Source organism: Anomalospiza imberbis, chromosome 2 (genome assembly GCF_031753505.1).
Source record: "Anomalospiza imberbis isolate Cuckoo-Finch-1a 21T00152 chromosome 2, ASM3175350v1, whole genome shotgun sequence".
Classification (NCBI taxonomy): Eukaryota; Metazoa; Chordata; class Aves; order Passeriformes; family Viduidae; genus Anomalospiza; species Anomalospiza imberbis.
In genome coordinates this window covers 79,320,065-79,346,632 of record NC_089682.1, presented here as the reverse complement: position 1 = coordinate 79,346,632, position 26,568 = coordinate 79,320,065, and the positions used below count along the sequence as shown (strand labels likewise).

General features: G+C 41.5%; 1 protein-coding gene across 4 annotated transcripts in view; it reads right to left on the bottom strand.

Moving 5' to 3' along the window:
* Nucleotides 1–18,351, bottom strand: part of KL (klotho) — a 46,623-nt gene extending 28,272 nt beyond the window's left edge. The window contains exon 1 of one of the 4 annotated variants that reach the window (XM_068181993.1): nucleotides 17,981–18,351. In XM_068181993.1, the coding sequence (XP_068038094.1) occupies nucleotides 17,981–18,307 (327 nt within the window). In that variant the 5' untranslated portion in view covers nucleotides 18,308–18,351. Of the gene's footprint in view, nucleotides 1–17,120 lie in introns of all 4 variants that reach the window. The other 3 variants (XM_068181992.1, XM_068181990.1, XM_068181991.1) reach the window with 3 other exon arrangements.
* Nucleotides 18,352–26,568: the final 8,217 nt, after the last annotated feature.

Here is a 26,568-nt window from a genome sequence, read left to right as displayed (position 1 = left end):
CAGTTTTAATATCAAACCACACTAGAACAACGGAAATGCATGATCACATAGATCTTGTAGCAGCATCATTCATCCTCCTTTGTCAAGGTATAGAAATTCCAGAATGTAGCAATGCTCTGCTTCATAGTTACCATGAGGGCAGGTACCTCGGCAGTTTTCAGGAGGCCATGTACAATGTGGAAATTAGGTCAATATCTAATCATGAGACATATGCCTGTCATTTAAATATTGCCTATTTTAAAGAAAGGCAGTTAAAAGGAAAGAATTTGTATAGATGCTTTGGTTCTAAGTAAACTGACCAAAGAGTTATGCAGGTACAGCAAAAAATTCCAAGAGATTTCTATGAAGACATCCATTGAAATGCTTCCAGAGCCACAGAGGCTTTTGTAAAAGTGGCCAGTGTTTGTTACAGCCCCACTCTCAGACAACAGAATGAACAGCGACATTTCAGGCTTAAATGCAGAAGGACAGGAACAGACATAAATCAAGCGCCCCAATTTTTTTTTAAATACCCTCTTTAATTTTTAGACCAGACCAAGCTCATGTAAGCCACCAGATGACTTAGAGATACTCCAGGCTTGTTAGATGGAAAAGGAGATTAAGTGTATCACTAATAAAATATGTAGCTGTTGAATTTCCAGACACAGTACCTACATGTACTTTAGCAAACAGCAGAGCTAGGGAGCCAATATCTACAGTAACCCATGGACCAGAAGGTGATGGACAGCTAGATTACACCAGGTGTGCTCCTGAAGAGCAGCTTCCAGGTTAACTTTATCCTAAATCAACCCAAACTATTTCAGGCTATGAACCATAGTACAGAAATTAATATTTTTTAATCAAAATCAAATAGGAAAATAATCTTGGACTTGGAGAGATCCCATACAGTGCAGTGAGAGCTGGCCAGCCATTTTATCCTAGAGACAAAGGCTTTCAGTAGCCACAGCTATGCCAACACAACCTTCAACAAGTATGTAGTACAAAGGATATTGAAAAAAATGGGTCTAAGACAAGATACATTAAATCAGGCATTAAATCAGGATCACGCTTTAGATACTAAGAAATTCACAGGTTATACAGTTTAAGTGGAATCATGGTTCAATCAATGATGCTAGAGAAAGCAGAGCAGGGGGCAGTGCAGCAATTAACTAGTTGCCCAAACACTGATGAAAAGCAAACTGTTGGCCTGAATTAGAGTGTGAAGGGCTTGAAGAGCCATATGTCTTTGCTGAGATGAGAGGAAGGCAGGAAGGGAATAAGAAAGGCAGGAACAAAGGAGGGGAGTAAGTCAAAGAAATTTCATTGTATAAACTGAACTATTTCACTGGAAACTCTTTTATACAGGAATACTCTTAGAAAAGAGCTAAGATACTCTGCAAAAGACACATACACAAGTCCTTACTGCCTTACTGGGAGGAAAAATAATCTCTGTAGAAATGAGCACATGGAAATAAAGCAAGGTTCCACCTATAGCAGTCAAAACCCACTTTCCTCATACTACTGAGAAGGAAGAAAGCAGAGATGTTGGAAATACTGAAGAAACATCAGGGATTTTATGTACGTAATTTGAAACATAAAATAAGAATATTGGGATACGATTTATAGTCAGGTACATAAGATGCATTAGATGTTTATTATCAAATGAGTCACTGGACATATTTGGTACACTTCATATATATGTATACACTTTATATATAGATACATATATAGAGGTTATTGCTATTCTGAGAGTATTGCCTCCATAATCCCTCCTTTCAGGTGTAACTGTGCTGCAGGAGAAAAGCAGGAATGAAAGCAGAGGCCTTTCACAAGACCGATCTACTGCAGACCAGGAGTTAGTCCTGTTAATTGTCAATCTTCCTAAGTTCCTAAAATATGGTATTTTCATTGTGGACCCAACAATGGATGTCACAAAAAGCAGGAAACATTCTAAGTAAGACACTGCAAATGCTTTTTTAAGTGATACAGTAAAGAGGAGACGATGATAAGTGATATTACCATGTTAGAATAACTTGGACTTTCAGGAAATTTTAACAGAAATTCAAAAAATATCTTACTGAAAAAAAATTCATTACCATATTTATGATCCTGTGTCTACTATCTGCCAGGTATTAGGAAACTGGATTATAAAATTAGGAAGAGCCTCAAGGGTATCAGATCCAATACAGTGCTTCTATGGGCAATATATGACACAATCCTATTTATAACCTGATCCAGATTTACTTTAACATAGGCTAGGTATTTTGTTCATACTACTCTCTCTGGAAGATGACTACAGAATCACACTTCACAAATGGTATTCTTTTCCCCCTGACTTTCAGGTTGAATTTATTCATGTCAGTCCAAACACTTGTTCTTGCAGCAAAACTTTCCCTGCACTTAGTTATTTTCCTTCACTTTTTTTTACCACTGATCTATTTATAGACAAAGTATATCCTCTCCTAGTGTTCTTGCTCAGGTAAATAAACCATATTCTCTTCATCTCTGCTGGAAAAATCACCTGATACAGACTAGAAACAAATGTGTCTTTGTCACAGTTGGATTATATTCGCATCTGATGGTCATGCTGTGATCAGCAAGTTCTCTTCTTACAGAAAAAAAAAATGAGTCTTTCTGTTCCATGTGTTTATTATTTTGATTATCCTTTGCACTGACACTGTTTCCTCAATTTTAGCTCATGCTCTAAGTAGTGCAATCCTAGCCTGTGCTAAGGCATGGGAGTTAAAATACATTAAGAAGTTCAGCTGTGAACTGCCCTTTGAGACTGATGCTTCTACTTTCAGCACAACTCACTATGACATTTGCTTTAGCAATTTCCTAGCTGCTGCTGAACATTCTCCTCCTTCTCCACTGAAACAGTAACTCTCCTTGTGCCACCATTTCAAGGGTCTTACTGAAAATACAGATTGATTACATTTATCATATTTTCTTTTTCCAGACAATCAGTTATCACAGAAAGCTATGAGATGGGCCTGGCTTCAGTACTGTAAATTCATAGCATTTTGTGTTCATTGCACCTGCAGTTACTGACATTTATCTAATCCTCACTGTCATTAACCTTTCCTGTCTATGAATCCCAGTGCTCAACATGATCAGTTTTCTTGATAGATCTGACAAAAAGCATTTTGGAAGTACAATTTTTTTAACTCTCTTTTTCCCCACTACCTGATGGCTGTATGTCTTTCCTTGTGCTGCTTTTTTCTTAGGTGACTGGAAGATATCTACATTTTGTTTTGCAATAATGAGGTTTTATTTATTTTTAAGACTGGATGTACATTTTTAAATTTTCTCCTCAGCATAGCTAGTAAACACCTATTCCATTACTTGATGTGGGGCTAAGTAATGCCCTTTCAGAAAGTAATGGAGCTCCTAAAGGAGACACATCTGTTTCCAGACAGAAGGAGATTGTGGCATCTAGTATGTTTACATTTGCATATCAGTTCCAACTACTGGTAAAAAGACTGTAATTTTAAAGGGTTTTTTGTTTGTTTGCTTTGTTTGGTTTTTTTGTTCTTTTTTTTTTTTATGTTTTAAACAATATTTTACAAGGATTGCTCTCTTTATATTTTGGAAAAAAACACAAAATGCCTGCAGCAGCCACAGTGGGCCAGCAGCAGATGACTGGAAAAAGGAATGAAGAGCTGCAGGATGGGGCTACTCAATGTCCAAGACATCTTACACGGGACACCATGGCACTTTGCCTCCTCTGGCTTTACAGGACCAAACAGATGCTACTGACCAAGCTTGCAAGGGGGTACATCAGCTGTTTTCCTGGGTCAGAAGAAAGACTCTGCTCCCTGCCCAGGAAAACCAGGGGAGAGTATGTGATACAGGTCTTCCTCACAGACATGCAGGAGATACCACATGCATGAAATAGGGGAGACTCAGGCAAAATTTACATTTGATCCAGATTATATGTCAGAGCTCATCCTCTGAGAAGTGACAGGAACTGAAAGCACCTTAAGCAAATTCTTGAACTAGTCCCTCAGTACTCCCTCCTCTGTCATCTACTGAATCTCTCCACACTAATTAGACTAAAGGTGAAAGTCTGTCTACAAGAAGTCTGGGCTTGAATTTGTCACCACAGGTTTACCTATACTGCACAGATAGAAATGGGACAATTATTGTATTTTTTGGCCATAGAACAAGAGATACCATGCTCACTACTGTCCATTACCTGGAAAAGGAACCTAGGGTGGCAAGCTCAAACGTAGGTTTCTCTGGTGAACACATCCTAAAATTAGCTCAAGGGTGATTGCTATCCCCTGCATTTACTTCCACAGTCTTCAAGGGAGATGGCTCTTCTGCATCTAATAGCAAAGCCCATGCATTGCACTCCTCCCTCTCCACCCTGCCATCACAAGCCCTCACAGAGCCGCTGCACAACCCTGGAGCTGCTGGCCCATCACTTCATGTTACATAGCCCTATGCAAAAGGATTGCAGGCAGCCAAGGACAACGTAGTCCATGTCTTTACTCACTAGTTGTGGTGCAGAGCCAAAGTACATCCAGCTCCACCCTGGTCAGCCCAGTGGACAGCTGCCTCAGAACTGGAGAACAAGTTCTAGCTGCTCTTCCCTCTGGGATCACTGGGAATGCTGCCAAACCACTTTAAAAGAAGTATCTTTATGCTAAACAACATTTCATAATGGTTACTGGAAAGCAAGGCCAAGCAGATGCCAAACTGTGTCTCAGAGCTGATGCAAACACTGCCTGGAAGACCAGCACAATGATGACACTTTTAAACTGTGGGACTGGAGTAATTTTCCATACTACAGCTTCACTCAAAGTAGCAAAATATCCTGCTACTGACAGCTGTAGCTGGGGGTGGTGAACTCCAGGTACTTTAACATTGTTTTTTCAGCCATTGGGTATGTACCATTTGCTATTGATAATCTTTACAGGTTCAAGACTGTCCCAGATGTACCCAGAAATTATTTCCATGCTGTACAGGATACACAAAGATGAGTGCAGGGATTCTGCAGGCTCTGATCTCCACCCAGCTCTCCTATGAGCCCCATGAAACCTGGCTGGAGAGCTAGTGGCCAACTGGCACCAAAACAGATCATTCTGTATGGGCCATATCCAGCCTTGGTTAGGCAGACTGGTTTGCCTTGCATATTGTCCTGTGCTCTCAATCTGGATGACACAAGCTGCAAAAAAAAAATAACTTGCATATCTGCCAGACTACTCTTCAGTTAAACCATCCATTTCATAGTCAACAAAACAAAATACTATTTTTTCACTTAGAACAGGTATTTAGCTGTGTCTGAACTACCATGTTGTAATACAGTTGCAGTAATGTACATTTTTTTCAGCATTTACATCAGCAGTGTCATTCCTCTGGTGCAGAACTGCAGTGCTTTCATTGGCCACATTCCAGAATGACACCCACTGCTTATATACATATATATGTCTTCTCTATGCATTCTAGTCTTTGAAGATTTTTGAGACACAAAATGCTCTGGGCTGGTGCTTCCAAACCTTTGCCCTGATGGTCCAGGATGGTGCTTCCAAACCTTCTGCATAGTTACTGCACAAAACAATAGTGAATTATTCAGGGGTGGGGTCGATAATTAATCTTACTGGAAACATAATGTAGGGACTGAGAATGTATTATTTTCTTACACTTGTACAAGAATAACAGAAGAGTTAACTACAGCAGGTGTCCAGCCCATCTCATCATCATTGAAGCAGTTCCAGAACAAGGTGCTTCAGAGAAAAATCTTCAGCTGCTTGCACCAGTCACTCAAAAGTCTGGAACTACTTTATTATGTAACAAAAAAAAAAAAAAAAAAAAAAAAAAACCTGACTCTGCCTGGCAGCTTGTCATTGCTACTGTTTCTATTCTATGTCCAATGTCAGTGTTTGTGTCACAGCAACCCTCCCTGACAGTTAACAGTTTATTATGGTAAATTACTCTGTTTTTCACATACCAATTAACTGCCTTGTCTCTGTATACCTCCCAGTATATTTTTTGCTCCTAGACACTCAAATAGTTCACACAGGCATTTCTATGTGATCTTGGGTCTACAAAATGCTAATGTCACACAGGTCCTTCCAGACCCTCCAGGTCCTTTCCCATATTGGGAATGTGTTGCTCCAGTGTACATTTGACCCTTCCTTAATCCTCACTCTCTTTGTAGTTCAGTCTTCCACACTCACTTCACCCCTACAAACATATCTTCCAGGAGCACTCACTCAAAGTGAACACTTCCAAAGCAAAAAATAAGAGATACAAGAATCACCAAGCTTCGTTGTCTGCAATACTGTAGCAAGCCTCTAGCCCCAAACACTACACAAGTAATGGCTATTATATGCTCTCTTCTGGAGAAGCCAAGGCTCCCTTCACAGCACCTTCCAGTGCTTAAAAGGGACCTACAGGAAAGCTGGAGAGGGACTTTTCACAAGGGCATTAGACAAGGGGGAATGGCTTTAACCTGAAAGAGGGAAGATGAAGATCACATATTCAGGAGAAATTCGAAAGTGGTGAGGCAGTGGAACAGGCTGCCCAGAAATGTTTTGGATGTGCCATTCCTTTGACCAAGGTCAGGCTGGACAGGGCTTTGAGCAACCAGATCTAGCAGGAGGTGTCCCTTCCCATGTGCACAAGTCTAGAAGATAAGCTGTGGACCCTGTGATTTTTCTCATTCCTTTTCAAGGATGAGCATCCATGATCTTGGGTGCTCCCTCCCCCTTGAGGGTGGGATGACACATCATGGCAGGGGGGTTGGAACTAGATGATCTTTACAGCTCCTTCTAATACAAACCATCCCATGATTCTGTTATTCTATGTTCGTAGAATTATGAGCCAAAAAGCCAATTCTAAGATATTTAACAACCCATGCCAAATGCTCCAGATGTCACAGCGAGCCACAGGAATAAACCAGGAAAAGCAAAGATATTACCACAATGCCAAACCCTTGCAACAGAAGGCAAATTATTTAGGTAAAAGAATTTTTTCAGTGGAAGCCTGGGAACCTGGCCACAGCACACAGAAAGAGAAAAGAGAGGCCTAAGAAAAAAACTACACTGTTCCTTGACAGTTTAAATTCTTTCCTGACCACAAGTCAACAAAACAGCTCCCACAGGCCAGCATCACTATCTAATCCAGACCAATGCTCACACCCTCTGGTTTCTACAAACCTATTCCAAATTACCAGTAACAGAGGAAACATCACTCTCCAGAAGAGTGCAGCTTGGGTAAAGTCAGATCTGACTGGTGTGATTTAGGGTTCCTGCCTTTCATGGCTTACTCCTACAATATTCTTGCTGTAAGCATTTCACCACCAAACAATTTTGAAGTAGTCTCTATTTCATTATCCTAAGCTGAGCTATGGAAAAAGGCTATTTCAGAACTTCCCTGTGCTACAGTTTGCTGGTTCTAATACTCAGAATAAGAATGACTGTGCCAAATGGATGCTGCTTTTATTAGAATTTTCCCCCCTTTTAAGCAACTGCCTCCTTTAAGTACCACTTTTCTTTTTACCAGAAATAGGAAAGAGGAGCTGGATAAATGACTGAGTAATTACAGTTTCACACAAAAGTGGCACAAGCAGCCCAGCTACAAATATGAGACACAGAGTAACCTCTACAGTGCAAGAATTCTGTCCTGACAGCTCCATTTTATTTTTTTCATCAAAGAATAAAAAGCATCAATCTCCAGCTTCAATAAGTCAGTCATATTGCAGCAGGTTAAACAGCAATTTCACAAGGGTAAACTGACCCAATTTGAAGCAGTGGGCACTCATCCAGTGAAAGAATACAGAAGGCAGAGTGTGAAATGACTGACTAACTCATTACATCAAAATTATTTTTTCAGCATCATATTAAAAAGGAAAACAAAAAATTTCTACAGCAAAATAAAATTACTGATATTTATTTCCCCTAGTTCACAACTTTTTCTGGAAAACTGAAGTCTCAAATATTTTAGTTTCAATGAATCAGCAAATTCTAGTTTCAAAGGTTTTAGATCTTTCTAACTTGCTCTAATGACATTGTATTACTTGTGAATTTGGGAGGTATGAGGAAGATTAGAACCAGCTAACTGATATGACAGGGGGGTATGAAGAAAAAGGGATTGTTTTTTCCACCAAGCATATCATTAAGATGCAAAACTGCAGCTGAATCATATGCCCACAGCTCTGTTCCCTGTGTGATATACCCCAATATTCTCTTCTCTCAAAACAAGAGACATGTTCATAGCTGGCAAGGGAAGTACAATGGTAAACTGAGGTCAAGAGCTCCTTCAGTGTATTTCCAAGGTCTTGCATTTCATATGCAGAGATGCTGATTGAATATGGGAATGCACATTTTCCTCAAGATAAGAGGAATACATCTATTCAGTTTGTTAATTTACTTAACTCTTTGAAAATGATACTGTTCCCCAAAAAGCTAAAGGGAAAATCAATTTTCACTTATTTTCCTTAAGCTCCTTTGAGAAACCCAGATTTAATGTATCATCCCTCTTTTCTTTAGCAGGCTACTTACGGTGTCCCCCACCCCCAGTGCCGGCCGCAAGTGGACACCATAAGCCAAGAAGACTTTGAAGCAGTCCCTATACTTGTGAAGCATGGTCTGTGATTTCCATAAACCACCAGTCAGCTTCCTCAAAATAATTCACATGGCATTTATTTCAAAAAATGAAACAGGGAACAAACAACTCATCCTTGAGGACTCCAGGCCATCTCATTTCACACCAAGTTTAATTTTTAATGCTAAATACACACATGAAAATGGAGTATTGCCTCACAAACCTAACTCGTGCATTCCTACTTTTGGCCAGTCACCCCCACATCTCACCAGATCCTCATGCGTTATCTGTTTTCTCAACACTCCTCCTTCCTATCACACCCCATGCTTTGTTACAACTCTTTTTGGCCTGGATTTTGCCTCCTGGGGGCGTACATAACTGGTCATGGACATTCTGGTGTGGTGATTGTTCTCTCTGCAAGCATCATTTGTACCCGGGTTAACACTGTACTATGACAGGAAAACAAATGAGGAATTAAATAAGTGTGCTACAAAGAGCATGTCAAGGATGTCACCACTGTACAGCCAGGTGTCAGCTGAACCTTCTTTTCAACCGTAAGGTTAGATTTGTTCAATTGATTTTTAAGCAATATGTTCTTACTTACAAAATTAGTTTTAATAAAAAAATCACCAAGCTGACAATTCAATATTTTTCCAACCTACTTTCTCAAAAGAAAATACATGCTGCATAATTCTACCATTTCCATATATATCTAAGGAACCATAATTAGACTAATTAATCAGTAACTATGTTCAACGGTTCCATGCCTGCAGCAAAAAAATTATTTCATTTCTTAAAATGCTAGAAGTTAAACAAACAAACTGAGTAAACTTTGCCTTCAGCTCTGAAAAACAACTGTTCCAGTGAAGCTACTACATATTCAAGAGAACAAGAAAAAAGCTGACTGAGAAAAGGCATTGGAAAATCACTGTGAACTCTTACCAGAATGTGTGACCAGCAGCTACAAGTCTGTCCCCTTCCCCCATGCGACCATTTGAAGTCTTTCCTAGGAGCAGGATCAAAACAGATGCTACTGTCTTCCCAACTGTAAAGCAAGTATCTTGTAAAATATAATCCCAGTGGTACAAATATTTTCTAGCCTTTAGTAAGAGCATTAAGCTGATAAACCTACAAAAGGATACCTCGGGTTGACTTTTGGACTCACAAAATTGCAAGGCGTTTCCATAAGACAGTCTCTCCCAGCCAATTTTGAACCATTCGGCTGTCTTTAGAGTTGTGACTGAAAACAAAAATCGAATCTTAGCTGTCAGCATGACAGCTACTGTGCAAGTAACAAACTGATCATGTGCAGACTGAAATGACAGTCCCCTGGCAATGTGCATGGCCCCCTGTCAGCTCCCCCATCGCTGAAGATTGTGTTGCAGGGCATCTTGCAGCATTCCCCAGCCTTTCAGCCCCTCAGGCTGGCCAGATCCTCAGATGGGTTAAAGTCCCCATGCTTTCCATCATGTAGATGTCACAAAGATCCAGCTGTCAGATGGCACTGGAACCACCTGTGGCCCCAGTCTCTCAGTTCCTGTATCAACTGTTGTAAACAGCATCTGTAAAGATTTCAGTAACTGGGGGGATTTAGAATATGAGTTGGGTTTTTTTTAGAATCAAAACAACATTAAGCTTTAAACTTTTGCCAGTTTTCATAATACAAAAGTCTATCTCTTCTCAAACTAAACATACAAAGAAGCAGCAACACAAATGGGCTTCAATGTGGCCAAATTCAGATATTCTCAAAGTCCTTTTTCTTATTTCAGTGTGCATCTCAAAGGATCCTCCCTAACAAATCTCCAGGCATACACACCACAAACTTAGCAGGCCAGGCTTCTTATGAGAGTTTTGTGCTCTCAGATTAGAGCTGAAGCTACAGCAAGCCAAAAGCTGCCATCACTGATTGACTAAACTGTTTACTGTTAATACAGACTGCATTTTGTTCTTTACATTGAATGATGTTCTTAGATTTAGCCCATGTCTTATATAATTCTGTTAAGAATTTTGCAAAGAGGAAGATTTCATATTTACTGCTACTGTCACCTCCACTGCCACCAAATGCAACAAGTCTATTTTCCCTAACTGCACTGTCTCCTAAGATATTTGCTCCTACCATTAATACTGAAAGGCCATTCCAGCAGCTTTCTTCCAAAGCTATCCATGACTTCTAAGAGTCAATCAATCTAACTGTATTTATATCCTTTTGTGTGTGTATGCATGTTTTTAAATCCTCAATTTTCTTCCTGTCATTAATATTCATGTCCAAGAGTATTTACAGAGAGCAACAGTGTGAGTCTAATTCCTTCCTTTCTTTAGTATCGTTCATCTTCTACTCATCCCATTTTACCAAAGGCTCCAGCTTCTTGCCATGGCTAATTATCCCTTTCTCTTTTTTACTTAGTTATTCTTTCTTCTTGACAACTCACCTGCTCCTTCTGCTGACACTTTTTCCCTCATATGAAATAATTCAGTTGTTCTCCAGAAGCCAGTCTCTTCTTTCATGGTCATATTCAATGAGTCACCATCTCCTTGAGAGATCTGTCCAATGCTCATTTCAGTAATTTTGTAAGAATCCTAAGACTTTGCCTACAACCATATTCTTCTATTCCATTCTTCTGATTTAATCTAAAACCACAGATTTGACTATGATATTTTTCTATACACTTTGGCAAGAAAATATGCAAGCATGAGTAGTTTTTATTTATTATTTAAAACTGGTAACACACATCCTTTAATTGCTAAAACCTGTCATAAAACCATGGTATATCTTGAGTTGGAAAGGACCTTAAAAGCCATCCTAGTTCCATCCCCAAATCTGTGGGCAGGGGGGATACTTTACAGTACACCAGGTTGCCCAAAGCCCCATTCAACCAGGCTTCATCCTTGTAGGTGCAGGTCACCCCCTCTACTTCTTCAGAAGCACGACTTTGTAATTTCCTCTTTATTTTTACCATCTTGAAAAAAAAATAGAATAAATTCTCCTGTGGACATTTCTTTACCTACAAGTCTCTACAAGCAGACTCCTTTGATTGCTGGCTTCTTGGCTTTTTTAAAACTTTGCCAACACTAGCCCTGGACTTTCAGATTAAGTTCAGCATTTTATATGTTCATCACCAACAACAAAACACACAAATCACACACTCATTTGCAAGGATAATCAAACTGCCTTTAAACTCTGACAATTACTAACTGAAAGCCACAGGACTCTACAACTGGAGTTAAGCAAACTACAGATGTGTCTTCATACACATCTGCTCTTTCCTGTTTCTCCCAAACTTAGAAGGATATGCATCACAGTAACCAAAATAATTAAAACAAAATGCTTCTAAATGCCTACATCCTATCCTAATGGTCACTGCTTGCCAACATTGCCAGCAGCTTTACTGACATATTCACTGCTTCTAACTGGTTGAAGAAATAATGAAAGATGGAGGGGAAAACACTTTGTTCCCCAGAGCACATTGGGAAGAAGATGCTGTTAAGGAAAGAGTTAGTAAGTGTGAGGAACAAACCTAAGGTAAGCACAATTTCAACCAAAGCAAGAGAAATCAGAATTTGACCTTCTAGAAGATGGTTACATTATGACTGAAACAACCTCCTCTTATACAAGAGAGCATTTCTTCTTTACAGAAGACAACATTTCCAAAAGGAAGGACAATCTCTGCACTTCCAACCTGCTGGATGCAGAACAGAGGTTTCTACCGGACCTATCAGAGGAAGAAAGCTCTAAGAGCTCCTAGCTTTCAGTCAGAAGGGAAATGCAGGCACTAAAAAATTGTGAACTATCTTGAACTACAAGAGATGTTTCACTAGCTTTATTTCCCAGGTCCCAAGTACAGCTAGGAATTATGTCCAACAACTACCTTTAAGTACTGGAAATCAACCACAGAAACAAGGTGAAATGGAAACTGGAAAAGCTTGTAACAAAGGAAAAGAGTGACATGAGTTCTACCACAAACTTCATTTTGGAATCCCCAAAACTACAACAAATACAGAATCTCTTCTGCTTGAGGAGAGAGGTTGAAGGGAAGAACCAAGAATCTCTCACACCTTATGAGGCTTTATTAATGCAAAATGGAACAGTATCAAGGAGCTTTAAACTCATGCACCCAGTGAGATTTTACCAGATGTGAATCCTGTGTTGCCAATCTAAATGCCCCTATCTGCATCAAACTGCTGTTAACCAGCAGTCATTATCTTCCCACCACTGAGCAGAGCCCTGCCCAACACGAACAACTGCTATTTAAAAAGGAAGCATACTAGACTACCTTGGACAGGAAACAGAAATATCAACACCTAGATGCCTCCAGCAACAGCTACAACAATTAGAAATCAGGCATGTGGCACTTAAAATAAGACATGTAAATGTAGATTTGGGGCTGCCAATAGAATTTACTGAGATTCACAGCTATACAGCCACAACTACCAAGCACTAAACCTCACAACGAACTGACTCTCAAGAAATCCCCATCCTCATAATGAACAGCAAAAGAGTTGAGGTGGGATTTAACATACCTACAGGCTTGACCTCATTTTCTTCCACACAGAGAACAAATTCTGCTTCCATTCCATTTCAGTGTGATTTTTCCAGGTCCTGCCTGTTTAGTTTCGCCAAAATTTCCTGTAATCTCCATCATTTTTTACAATGCATTTTTGTTTTTGTAACAAAGTTTGTTACAATGGAATTTTTGAAAAAAACAATCCTTTTGCAAACTTGTATTGAATCAGGTAAGAGTTATGTAATCTATCTTTGGAGATAAGTTTAATAAAACAAGTATTCTTGAAACCCAAACTCCTCTGTTTATCACATTTTAAAATTAAACTCGCCACATTTTTTGTTTTCATGATTAAAGCTTAAACATAACTTGCTATAGCTTTTAATATAATTTGAGAATATAGCCTAACTTTTGGCAGCTACTGGCACAGAAAACTGCAGCATCAGACCAGAACTTGCACCACAGCTTGACTGCACTTCTTTGTCAAATCTGTTATTTGAAAGAAACCTGATTCAAATTATTAATGAGTAGAATAATCACTAGTGTAAACATATGCCACCCAACTAATTCTCAAACCCAGGTAAAAATAAATTTCTTCTTTGTTCTTCTTTGAATTATGCCTTAAGAAAGCAAGAATAGGAAAAAAATACCATTACTTAGCAGTAGTCCTTTTTTCTAAAAATTAGGTATGCCTTCACACCTGTGATGAGCTATGTTACTTTCAGGAAAATCCCAAAACATTCCATTTGCACTGAGTGAAAGTTTGAGGGCTGTCTCAATTTTGAAAGAAACAATACACACCAAGAAAAGACCACTCTCCTAGGCCAAAATTACTGACACTTTATTAGGTTTAGCACTGAAGGTCAACAGAAGAGTACTTACCTTCTGTTTTGGAAAGTTTGGGAATAGAAATCAGTCTGTTGCTATGTGACTGGTTTCCAGGCAGCAGTTCCACTCACTTCTTCAGGGAAACAACATGTTCTTCTGTTTCTGCAAATGCTGTTTATATTGAGTAAATCCAAGTATGTTCAACTCAGACAACATACTGCAAACCATTAATGAAAAAAACGCATTTGCAAAAACCAGAACTTAAAACACTGACCTCTCTCAACTCCTATTTGGAGAAAAGAGATGCATCATATACATGACAGATTGCTGGCATTACATTTTCTGGCTGTTGACTTGAGAGAATGCCAGCTTTTATGAAATATACTTGATCTATTCCATTTATTTTGTGAATAAACATGAACAGCTTCCTCCATTTCTTACCACGTTTGAAGGGCTTAGACATCTAGAAAGCGACAAGCGTCAGTGGAAATACTATAAAAGGGTGAAAGTTTCACTGAATATTGATGAACACCCCTCAAAAACATACCAAGGATGCATTAATAAAATCACTTTTCCTTACAAATTTTTTACATTATTTTTATTTGGTCCTGACTATAAAAAAATGTCTCTGACAATTTAGCATCTGTTATGACTCACTTAAGGAAGTTCAGAAAAATGAGTGGTAATTAAAAAATTCAGTACAATATGATGAAATCCATTCAAGTTGAATTCAAACATCATTACTGAAATCAAACTTCATTGCCCTGTTTTTACCAGCTCTGAACTGAACAACCTAAATTGAATCAAATACTTATTTGATTATTTCTTCAGATAATAAATAAGTCACTCAGAAAAACAAAGCCCCAAATCCACATTTATATCTGTTGAATTTTAAAGAACTTAAAGGAAATTATTTTGCTTTTTAACATAATTAGAATCCAGTAAAATAAATTAGGAGGCATCAGCTTTACCTGCATATTGTAAATAAGGGGGGGGAAAGTCTGAAGTCATGCATATTAAGAGCTAGTCTGTACATTTTCTGAGAAACAATTATGACAACATATTCTAACTTCAAGAAAGACCAAACATGTTCTGCAAATTCAATTTCCCTGGAAAAAAATAAAATACAAAAATGGCAAAGAGAAGGAAAAAGGATTAAGAAGAAATCAGGGACCAGATCTTATGACATAAGGAGCAAAAGGTTAGACAATGAAAGGGGGCTTTCTATGCATGAGAGGATTCAGCCACGTCTTTTGCAGTGGGTTTAAAAGGACTCTCTCTCTCAGCAACACTGTCCAGTGCTGCACACAACCTGCAGCTCATGTGATAAAGCAGTGCTGCTGTGCACTCTTCTGATACAAACCAAAGACATGTGCAGTCTCAAAAAATGAGCAAACTCACCTACAAAATTATACAACCCACAGACACATATTAAAGAACAACATTCAAGTTGCAAAGTCAATCACTCTAGACCTATAAAAGACAATTTAATCTCCATGTGAAATGTAATTTTCTCTTTACCATATATGGTAGAACTTTAATCTTTTCTTACACAAATGCATATACTTTAGTGATATTAGGCTGTGGAAGCCATACTATGTAGCTTCCTCCTACTTCACTGCATGCACAAGTTGAAAGGTCTAATATTAATATGCTACAGAGAAGTAAAAAGGAGAAGGAGAAACAGATGAAAGCTGTTCACTTCTCTGTGCTGAAGAGCTAGGCTCTACCTCTGCCTCCATGAAGACTCTTACCCGGAGAAGTCAGGGATGTGAGGTCCTCTGCACTTAATCTATGTCGCTAATTTGCTCTGCAGGTGATTTGAGATCTGGGGATATGACTTGCAGAAGAGCTGAAATATAATGTAACTGACCAGTAAGCTACAAAGATCACACACCAGGAAAAGGACACTGACAACTAGTGACCACTTTGGCTCTTAACTGCATCTGTGTTTCAGCTCCTCTTTCATAACTTGTGGGGGGAAAAAAGTGGTCTCTTGCTGCCTTCCACTGCACATAAAAAGAAATGGTCACTAATGTGCAAATCCTGACTGACAGTCATTGGGACAAAACTAAATACTATGGTTCTGTCACTAAAGCAAGTATTGGTACACCTTCCTGGTATAATTGCACTTTTGACATGGTGTGGCCAAGATCATGCCTCAATTTCTAATTATTAAATAGAAAAGTATCTTCCTTCACAGAGCTTTTATAAGAAGAAGCACATGCTTGAGATTATGAGGGTCTCTAATACTATGGCGATGCAGGATATACCCAAGCATGAAACATGGCCAAGTACATACCATGGTAACTACATGAAGAGCTTAAAGTTTTCAGGACAAGGAAATTAACCTGAAATTTTACCCACATTTTCTCCATTTCTATTTTCCCTTTGACTTGTTTGTAGCATTAAAGAATGCAGAAGTAATACTGGAAAGTGGAAAAAAAGTCAAATAAGGCATGCATTGAATGTTTTCTTCATGCCCACATCTAATACACAATGCTTATTAGGATACAACTCCTGCCAGTAAGTGTGCTAAGCAGACAAATATTAGCAGAACTGTAAATGTATATTAAAGTACAAGAGATCATGCCTAAATGACCACCCAGTTCCAGTTAGGAATCCTTACTCCTATCAGTGAGGGGATACACACTTCTGCTTAATTCTCTCAGAAAATCCCCATGCGTTGCACCCAGCAAATACTACAATTACACTATATAGTACACAGAATAAAAATTAAGTATACAAAACTACTCGTGCCACTTACAAGACTAACGGTCTTTCTCCAAAAAGTGCTCACACTCAAAAAAAACCATCATACTCTGTCAAGAAAATGTCTCTGTGCGACATACTGGCCACCTCTACCACCTCCATTAATTCAGCAAGCCTTTTTTATCAAATACGCAAATTCCCTTTACAGGCGTATTGAGCATTTCCAGCTTAGAAAGGCAGCACTGGACTGGCACAGTCCAGGGACTGCAGACCCTCACCCACCTAGAATGGCAACTGAACTGCTGCGGGCAGAAGCGGACATTTCTGCAAAACAGAGCTCTTGAACGCTCCAGCAGCTCAGTCGCAAAGCACCTGCCGTACACCATGAGTTCTGCCTCAGCTGCCCGTAGATGTGCTGCCCGCACTCCGTCGGGCACATGGACTTGTGTTCCATGCCAGTGTCGGACCAGGGGACAGGTGTGCCAGTGGGGCAAGCTGAGCTGGGCCTGCGCCCCGGCACCTTGGCACGGCCGAGGAGCCGCCTTTTACCTGGAGCAGGTGGTGGGCCGCCAGGTAGCCCAGGCGGGGGCCTCCCCGAACGCCGGGCGGCAGCCGCCCCGTGCCGTAGCCGTGCCAGGCCACCACGTAGGGGTTGTCCATGGTCAGCCAGTAGCGCACCTGCCCGCCGAAGTGCCGGAAGCACAGCTCGGCGTAGTCGCGGAAGAGCCGGGGCAGGACGGGGCTGGCCCAGCCGCCGAAGGAGTCCTGCAGGGCCTGCGGCAGGTCCCAGTGGTAGAGGGTGACCACGGGCTCGACGCCCAGCTCCCGCAGGCGGGCCAGCAGCCGCCCGTAGTGCGCCAGCCCGGCGGGGTTGGGCGGCGCCGTCCCGTTGGGAAGCAGCCTGGCCCAGGACAGCGAGAAGCGGTAGTGCGAGACCCCCAGGCGCCGCAGCCCCTCGACGTCGCGGAACAGGTTGTTGTAGCTGTCGCTGGCCACGTCGCCGCCCACGGGCCCCGGCGGGGCGGCCCCCGGCGGCGTGGCCGGGCGGTGAACGAAGGTGTCCCAGACGGACGCGCCCTTGCCGCCCTGGCGCCAGCCGCCCTCCGTCTGGTAGGCGGCGCTGCCCGCGCCCCAGAGGAAGCCGTCGGGGAAGGTGTCGTGGAGGAAGAGCTGGTCCTGCGGGTAGGGCAGCCGGGCAAAGCGGGACCAGGTGCCCGCGCCCTGCCCCGGCGCCGCCAGCCCCGGCCGCCCCAACAGCAACAGCAGTGGCAGCAGCGACGCGGCGATGGCCATGCTCCCGGCGGGGCTCCGCGACGACCGCTCCCGCCTCCCAGCTCCCCGCCGCCCCATTTTATCTCACCTTGCGCCCCCGCCTTCCCGCCCCGGTGGGCACGGCCATTAATAATTACCTCGGAGCTGCCGCCTGCATCATCCCCAGCCGGTTTACATCGGGGAGAGCTGCCGCCGGGCGCGGGAGCCAGGGCGTGAGACGGGGCGGGCGGGGAGTAAAGGGGGGAAGCGGGGCGTGGACTCCTCGGGGAGACGTGGACCTCGTCGCCCCCCGGGTGCCCGTGGGACCCCCCATGGCCTCTGAAAGGGAAGGATCCCGGTCCGCGGGCGGCAGGCGGGGTGCCGCAGCCCTTCGCCCTCCCCGCCGGGTGTCCGCACCTCGCTGCGACTACATTGTCCCCTCGGAAGTGGGACCCTCGCCGCTGCCCTGCCGCCTTTCTTCCCATCGGAAGAGCCCCGGGAGAGACTCGACGGCTGGATCCGTCCCCTCTGAGGGGAGGGATCCTTCCCTCCCTTCCCGTACCCTCTTCCCGTGCCCCGCTGCAGTGCCGTCGTCGGGGAGTCCGTGGGGCAGCGGCCCCTGCGCCGGACCGAGACGGGGGGGAGCGATCAGGGGGCAGGGCTGGGCTGAGGGAAAGGCGAGGAAATAAAAGCGCTTTTCCCTTCCCTCAGTGTTTCCGTCGTGGTACTTTGGCAGGACGCATCGCACCTGCGATCTCTCATGTAGCAGCAGTTGCAGAGAACTCGTTGTCCAAGGACATCATACACTCACTCCTCCCGCCTGCTCCCCGGGAATTCATGGGCTGTCACCTCCCAGTAACAACTCTTTTCTTTCCTGGAGTAGGAGGTTGGTATATTTGCTTGCTTGCTGCACAAAAAACAAGTTCCAGTTAGAAATGCCTCACGGATCTTTACGGAGAGAAAACAAATCGAGTTAAGTTTGATTACTGAGTTACATTTAGTAACCAGCTGAGCAGGCGTGAGGCACAGACTGCTCTGTAAAGGCAGGTCTGAAACTGCCCTTTGCGTCTCCTCTGGACAGAACCATTCAACCATCGGGGAGAGCTGCCGCCGGGGGCGGCAGCCGGGCCGAAGCCAGAAACAGCACAACACATTGTAGAACGTGGTATTCAGTGGTGTGAACTCTTAACAGGATTTGGGACACCTAAGAATAAAATACGGCTACTAGACAGGCTGTTAAGCACAGAGAAATGTTCCCAGGAGATAAGGTTGTTGTTTAACTACTCAATGAAGGCCTTTAGATAATTGCATTTTATTTTTAGAAAATAAACGCCCTCAGGGAAAAATTACAGGTAATCGCTTATAATGAGTCAATGGATTTAAATGCCAGTTGTGAACTAATGAAGATTTCTTTTTGTGCACAGGATGGGCTCTCACCTCTCCCAAATGCAGGCAGGGCATTTGGCTTGCCCGTGCCCGTTTCTATAACTTCCAACTTCCATGTTTTCTGCACTGATCCAGATCAGTTTTGGGGATTGATTTGTGCTGTTTTTAAAGAGACCAAAAATGTAGGAGAGATGATTGGAATTAGTCTTTCATTGTGGCAATTAATTAATTGCCATGTTAGGGGGATGGAGGTCTGAACAGTTCAGGGGACCATCGACAGCCCTTCCCTAAAGGAGAAAGTTTGTAGAGCAGGAACAGGAGGTGGCAGGCCCAGAACCAAGGCTGGACATTGGTTTCCAGGAGTGAGTTTGGGATACAGTCTGAGAAGGTGCTGAAATTCAGTTACAGTCTGAGTACATGACAACTTCAGATACAACAACAGAAAAAAGTGTTGGCATCAGCTGCTAGGTACTTGCAGGAACTGGAGATTAATTGTTAAGTACACTGGGTCATTGCTGCAATTGTTCCTGTGCAAAGAGTGGAGAGCCAGGCTCCAGTTCAGCTGCAGACCTGATTTCAAGGGAAGCATAATGTCTTCACTGGATTTTGCTGACAAAGTATTTTAAAAATAGGAATGTACAGGCTTGTGTCAGAAACACCATCACCTAAATCAGGGTATTAGTGATGGTAGGTCTACTGGTAATATTTAAGGAAAAATATATCATTGAGAGATTTTAAAATACATCATGGTATATTCTTTTTTCATTTCCTAATTATTAACTAAAACCTAGATCAATCTTATTTGTACTTTGACAGCACCAATAAGTAGACACTGAATTGAAGCTCCTTCACTTGTTTCTTCCAGAGCTTTTCAACAGTCAAGGAAAAGAAATGATGTGTTGGTGTTACTCTAAGTCAGCCTAGACAACTTCTTTGGGACTGTACTCCCAAAGCAAGAAGCCCATTTTTGTGGGACAAAATCTCACCATAAGCTGGTGGCACAAAGCTGTCACTTCATCTGTGACTTTACCTGCATGTCTACCAGATGAAAGCTTTTTTTTTTTTTTTTTTTTTTTTTTTTTTTTTTTTTTTTTTTTTGTGTGTGTATGTATGTAAATGACAGAAAATGTGTGGTGTGGCCTCCAGTTCCATGTGTTGTTTTTGGGCTTTTTTCTTAGAAATCTTGTTTTCCTGTCATAGGACAATACAATTACCAACTGCTCTGAGCCAATATATTTATTTTCCTAGCAGAGAGCCCAACAAACTCTGTGCAATATTAACCATGCAGAAAGCTCAGCCAAACACTTGCAGACATCCATGTCTCCCTCGTTGCTCCTTGAGTTCAAAGTGTGTCTCCATTGTGTCCATGTTGCTGAGCAAGCACGCTTTCAATTCTGCCCCAGGTAAGCAGATCAGGATTTGACTTTCAGCCTCTTTGTATTGGTGATTACTGAACATTCAACTTTTGATAATATGTATAATGTATAGTATTGTGTCATTATAATCTTCCTTCAGGCTGTGCTGAGGTTTTCTTTGCTCGGTATAGAGTCAGTACATGCAATCAAACTCAAAAGTGTTCTGACTGAGCACTTTTGTTTACATCCCAAAGGGGCTGGATCTTCTGGGATATGTAATTTTTGGTAAAATTACTCTATTACTGCTTTAGATTCATTTAACAGCTTCCCCTGAAGTAATACCATGCTTCAATGCAGCAAACCCCTTTATCATTTTAAGATCTCCAGAGAAGAGCTAGAAGCGATATGCCAGTAGCATTTGTGGTGGAGCAAGTGATCTCAGTGCCTAAAACCACCATCTCCTGTTTTAATGCCCCTTCTCTGTTCACAAACATACTTCCAAATGCATACAGCCATACAGCCAGTTGAAAATAGCCTTCTGTAATATATTTTCCAGTCTCAGCATTTCCTCTCGGGACACAAAAGTATTTACTAACACTTGGGAAAACTGCTTAAAAAAAATCACCACCTAATTTAGATTTGAGTGTTTTCTCTGCTTCTGACATCACTGCATAACAGTGCTACTTCTTTGTTCTGTCTGTTAAATGCAAACTGCTGAGCTGTGAAATTTTACTTCCACTTCCTCACCAAAGCTGTTTCCACTGGAAAGATGTCCAACAGCATTCTAGATTTACCTTCTTCATCCCTGCCCAAACACCACAGACTACAAGGCAAATAAGTTCTTTCTCTTGCAAGTCCAGTTTCCTTGGAAAAGTGCAGCCTTCCATACCTGTTCCTTCTTTCTCACATGATCACACTACTTAAATGCATTCGCTGTACATTCAGAATTACCTTAGAGACAGCTGGTGACATTGTATTGAAATTAGAAACAGGGTGTTGTTAGGGTCAAAATAAACTTGCTGATAAACTAAATGCAATGCTGTGGAATGCTTGGGAAGATGTCAAAGGCTCCTCTCTCTTATCTGTAAGTACCAAGTCACTCTCAACTCTTTTTTTCCAATGCCTTATTCTGAATCATGGGCACTCTAGTTTGTCAATGAGTGGGTGAAAGAAGGGATGGACAAAGACACAAGGGAAAAGAAGTTGCCTCTCTTCTAAGAAGGGGGTATTGAAAAGGTGGGTACAGCCTTGCTCTTCCAGTCCTGGGCAGGAGACATGGATTTGTCTGGCAAGAGGAGTTCAGAGCTGAGGGAGAAGAGAAAGGATAGGAATGCCCCTTGGCACCTCCAGCCATGCAGCTCATGAAGCTCATGAAACACAGGCTTAATTTGGTTTTTAGATGGGAGTGGAACCCTGATTGCAGTGGCTGAAGAAATAGATGCATTTCCATAGGGTCTGCTGAGCCTGTATGAGTAAGTGACAGTGGGTGCCCAGGAAAATTACAGGCCAAAAAGGGAGTTGCCTAATGAATTTTGGCTCTTTTAGGGTAGAATATCCTGGAAAGCAGAGTGACTGGATCACTCACAAGGGTGAAACAGGTTTAACAATTTAGATGAGGGATCTGAAGGAACTGGATCTCAACCCTAACTGTTGCAGACCTATGAAAATTCTGTCTGTGGTCTCTGTATAAAAAGGACCAGAAAAATAATTTCATTCTTCTCACTGGTGTTTTAATTACTGTTTGTGATACACTGTGATACACTGTTATCATATTGGAACCAATTTCATTCCGTCTCCACAGGATGGCTCAAAAACTTGAATCCTGTGTCTTAGTCTAGAGCTGATAGCACTCTAGAGACGTGTATGGTGACTTTTCATATACAGACATCCTATCTCTTCAGTTCAGGCACAACTGAAGCATTTCTATTCACTCTTCAAATTCCCAGTATTTTAAAACTTCTGCCAAAATGCCACGTCTTCTATGAAAAGAAAGATCCATGGGGACTTAAATGAAGAAATAAAAACACTACTATGCAAAAATGAAAATGCAATGCTGAGTTTTACATACATGAAAGTTGAAATTTTTATGCATTAAATTCAGTAAGGGAAGAATGTGTTGCAAAATTGCTTCTATCTTTAGATCACTTTCTGTAGGTAAATTGATAGGAATTACTCCTGTACTTGCTTAGTCTGTATTTCAATAAGCACTTGAATGACAATGCAGTTCAGATACTTATTTCTTGTTGGTTTCAGCTCATTAAAATATTGGTCTCATTTACTACAAGTCAAAGGCTGGCTCACAAAGAAATAAGATTGGTTTAAAAAACTACTGTAGTGTGTTAATTCTTTGTAAGTTTTTTCTGCCTAGATGTCTCTTTTGCAGTTAAGAGTTATATCACATTAAACTGAACTGAGATTAAACTTTGTAAACTAGTAATTTTAAATATATTGCACTAAGCTGCTGCATCACTAAATGCACAGGCAACTCTGGCTGCAAATGCATAATTATTTTTCAAGGTGACAGGTATATGATGTTCTTTAATAAACACAACTATTATGTTACACAAAATCAACTGAAGAGCAAAAACTTAGTCCAAGTTCTGTGTGAAGTGTGTAGACCTGAAATGGGACTTATTTCAGTAACTGAGAAGTCATTTAGTCTTTTAGTGCTGCTGTCTACTAACATAAATGTACTTGGGAGCCATTTCCAGTTAGTCTACCAAGGGTTTACTCCTGTATTTCCAAGACTGTCTGAAAACCATCAGAAAGTCAAGACATTTATTACCAAAACAGTAAGTATGCACAGTTACACAGGGTCTGCCTCTTCAAATGTGGTTGAGGAGCTGAACCAGATTAGGCCAACCAAGACAGAGTATGCTGCAACAGTCCAGACTTGAAAAGTAGACTCTTCTAAGGAAAAAAAAAAAAAAAAAAAAAAAAAAAAAAAAAAAAAAAAAAACCCTTTACAATTATTGCAATTACTTCACCTCTGAGATATTAAAGTATAGATGCATGGCCAGTAAACATTTTGCATTAAGCATTTCTGCTGCTACCTAATACACTGCTTTAATAACTGAAGGTCTGATAATTTCCATAATAAGTAGGCTTGCAGCAATGAAATTTAAGGTTTGTACTTTACTTTGCAGCCAAGCAATGAAAAGTTCATGGTCAGTTCATCACACATTGTCTCTGCTGATCCTTCCTCCTGAGGGAGAGGACTCCTCACGCAGTTACTCTTATCCAATGTGGAGTCCTGCCCATGGGAGCTAGTCCTCCAGCTTCTTCAGAGTGAATCCTTCCCATGGACTGTAGTTCTGCATTAATTGCTCCAATGTCCTTTCTGTGAGGTGCAATCCTCCTGGATCAGATTGCTCCAGCATGGGTCTCCTGTAGGAACCTGCTAGGAAACTTGCTCTGGATGGGCTCCTCCATGGGCTGCAGGTGGATTTCGGCTTCCCCGTGGACCTCCATGGGCTGTAGGGGCACAGCTGGCCCTCCACATGGTCTTCACCACAGGCTGCTGGGGAATTTCAGTTCCAATGCCTGGAGAACATCCTCCTTCTTCTTCTTCACTGACCCTGATGTCTGCAAGGCTGTTCCTCTCACATATTTCCCTCACATATTCTTTCTCCTCTCTCCAGCTGCAATTGCTCCTTCACATTAACTCCTTCTTAAATCCATTGTCCTGGGAGCTCTACATACATCACTGATTGGCTTGGCTCAGTCAGTGCCAAGTCCATCTTGAGCCATTTGCATTTGCTCTGTGGAACATGTAGGAAGCTTCTGGTAATTTTAATAGAAACCACCCCTGCTACCAAAACCTTGCCACAAAAACCCAATACTTTGGTAATTCCATGCTAATGTCCTGGGGGCCTCAGGGCATCTCAAAAGATGCCTGTGTTCAAGCAACTGAATCCAGCCCTTGTCAGTTCAAGGAGATCTAAGCAATGTAATATGTGCAGCTTAGAAAGTGATTCAGGTCAGCCTAAAGTAAGCACCAAGGAAAATCACCTGCCCAAACATGTATGCCTGATCCCATCTCTAGCAGCCAGCCCATGGCGTCTGGCACATCCACATTGGAGTTGCTGATATTGCACACAGGGCTGGTTTCATCTGCCTACTATGGTTGGAATTACTTCTGGCTAGGTATCTCACCTGTCTTCCACTTAATATTCCAAAACAATGCAAATCACATGTAGATCTTGTGTCATATCCATCAGCTTTGGGTAAACGATATGGTGACTCTATGGCACGACACAATGGTTGTGGAACAACACCATCTCCCTCCTGTGGTCAGCCAAATGTGGGAGATCCCTGTCCAGTCATAATGGCCATTGCAAGTCAAGCAATACCCTCATACGTTCAGAATAGTACCCAGTGTCATGTGTAAAGATGGGAGCCTTGACCATAGTGGTTGTTTGCCTCTCCACTTACACAATCTGCTATTGCCAGATTTCTGTGAGTTCTGCATCATCCAGTTCTTTTTGAAGCCATGTGGGTGTCTGAATCTCAAACAGTCTCACTCTACCAGTACTTTGAGAGAAATTTTTATCTTAACACCATTTATAATATTCCTATACATCATACATCTACTTCTATCATTAATATATGGATTGCTTTAGCCTCATCTGAAATCTAAGGAGATCTATTCTTTTGAGCAGTAAGATGTCCATCTATTTCTTAGAGTGAAATTAGACAAAGGATAACATTTAATAGTGTCAGGATCTTAACACTTCTTCCTGAGCAGGAGCCAGTCTGTTTAGGTTGTTGTCCCCCTTAAAGTGATGGACTTACAACCCCTTCTTTAGACCAAACCATCAAGGGCAAAACAAGAAGCCATGTGTGCTACCACTGCCTTCTGTTCTCTGAGATTAAGTGTTTGTGAGACTATTTTGAATATTCTCAAAGTCAGTGATTAGATTTTAACCAGCCTCTCTGATTCACCTCTACAGTGCATATCTGCAGCAAATCAAAGAAGGATGAGCAATCTAATAAGGAGGGACAAGCTATGCCGCAATTATAATGTGGGTAGCTTAAGGTGCAACTAACAAAAGTGCCACAGCAATGAAGTACCATGTTGGCACATCAGTGTTTCAGTCCTCCTCATCCATCAGGTAACTCCAGAAAATACTAGCATCTGAGGGATTCTAAAGAAAAAAGTGGTTTGTATTTCAATTTCCTCATTGGTTATGAGGAAACTCCCAGATTGTGGCTGAAGGAGATATTGATTAAGCTTTGATATACGTATGTTTGAGATATAGGTAAGGAAGTTAAGCATGCTTATTCTCTAGAATTGTTGGGCCACTAGAAAGGTTATCTGCTATTTGGAGCTGCATCTAAAGCAAGCATTTTCTAAGTGTAAATCTTTGATTTACAATGTTCATTCACATGTGCACAGAATATAACCCATGCAAAAATTCAGCTTGAAAAAAATGGTTTGCAGCCCCTGTAACTATGTTCAAATGCATTCTTTGCTGGAAGAATGTACCCCCTTACCAGTATGGTGCATGTATGCTTCATCCAAACAAATTTTTGTTTTTAAATTACAAAAAAACTTCCTTGTAGCAAAAAATAATTTATCTATACACAGTGAGGCAGTCCACCCCTAGAGAGAAAAGCAGACCCTTGCCATTGTGAAACATGCTTCATAAGAGGCAGCAGCAAGTGACTTTTAAATGTATTAGAATTTTTTTTTAATGTACTACAGTTAGCCATCATCAAGCAATTCCTTCTTTAGACTGAAATAGGGAAGGAACTCTTTGCAAGGAAAATGGGGGAGAAAGTATTTACCAGACTGATTTCTCTGTTAGGTACCAAGGAGTAGCTATTGAGTGAGCTACAATTTTTGGGGCATGCTGTCAGATCAGGTGTCATTTGGGCAATTTATAGTCACAAAGGCTGATATGGCACTTTTCTGTCTGATTTATGATGCTTAGTCATAGATACAAAGAAAAGTTAATTTGGTCTTTTTTTATTAACTTAGCATTTAAGTTCCTCTAGGCATG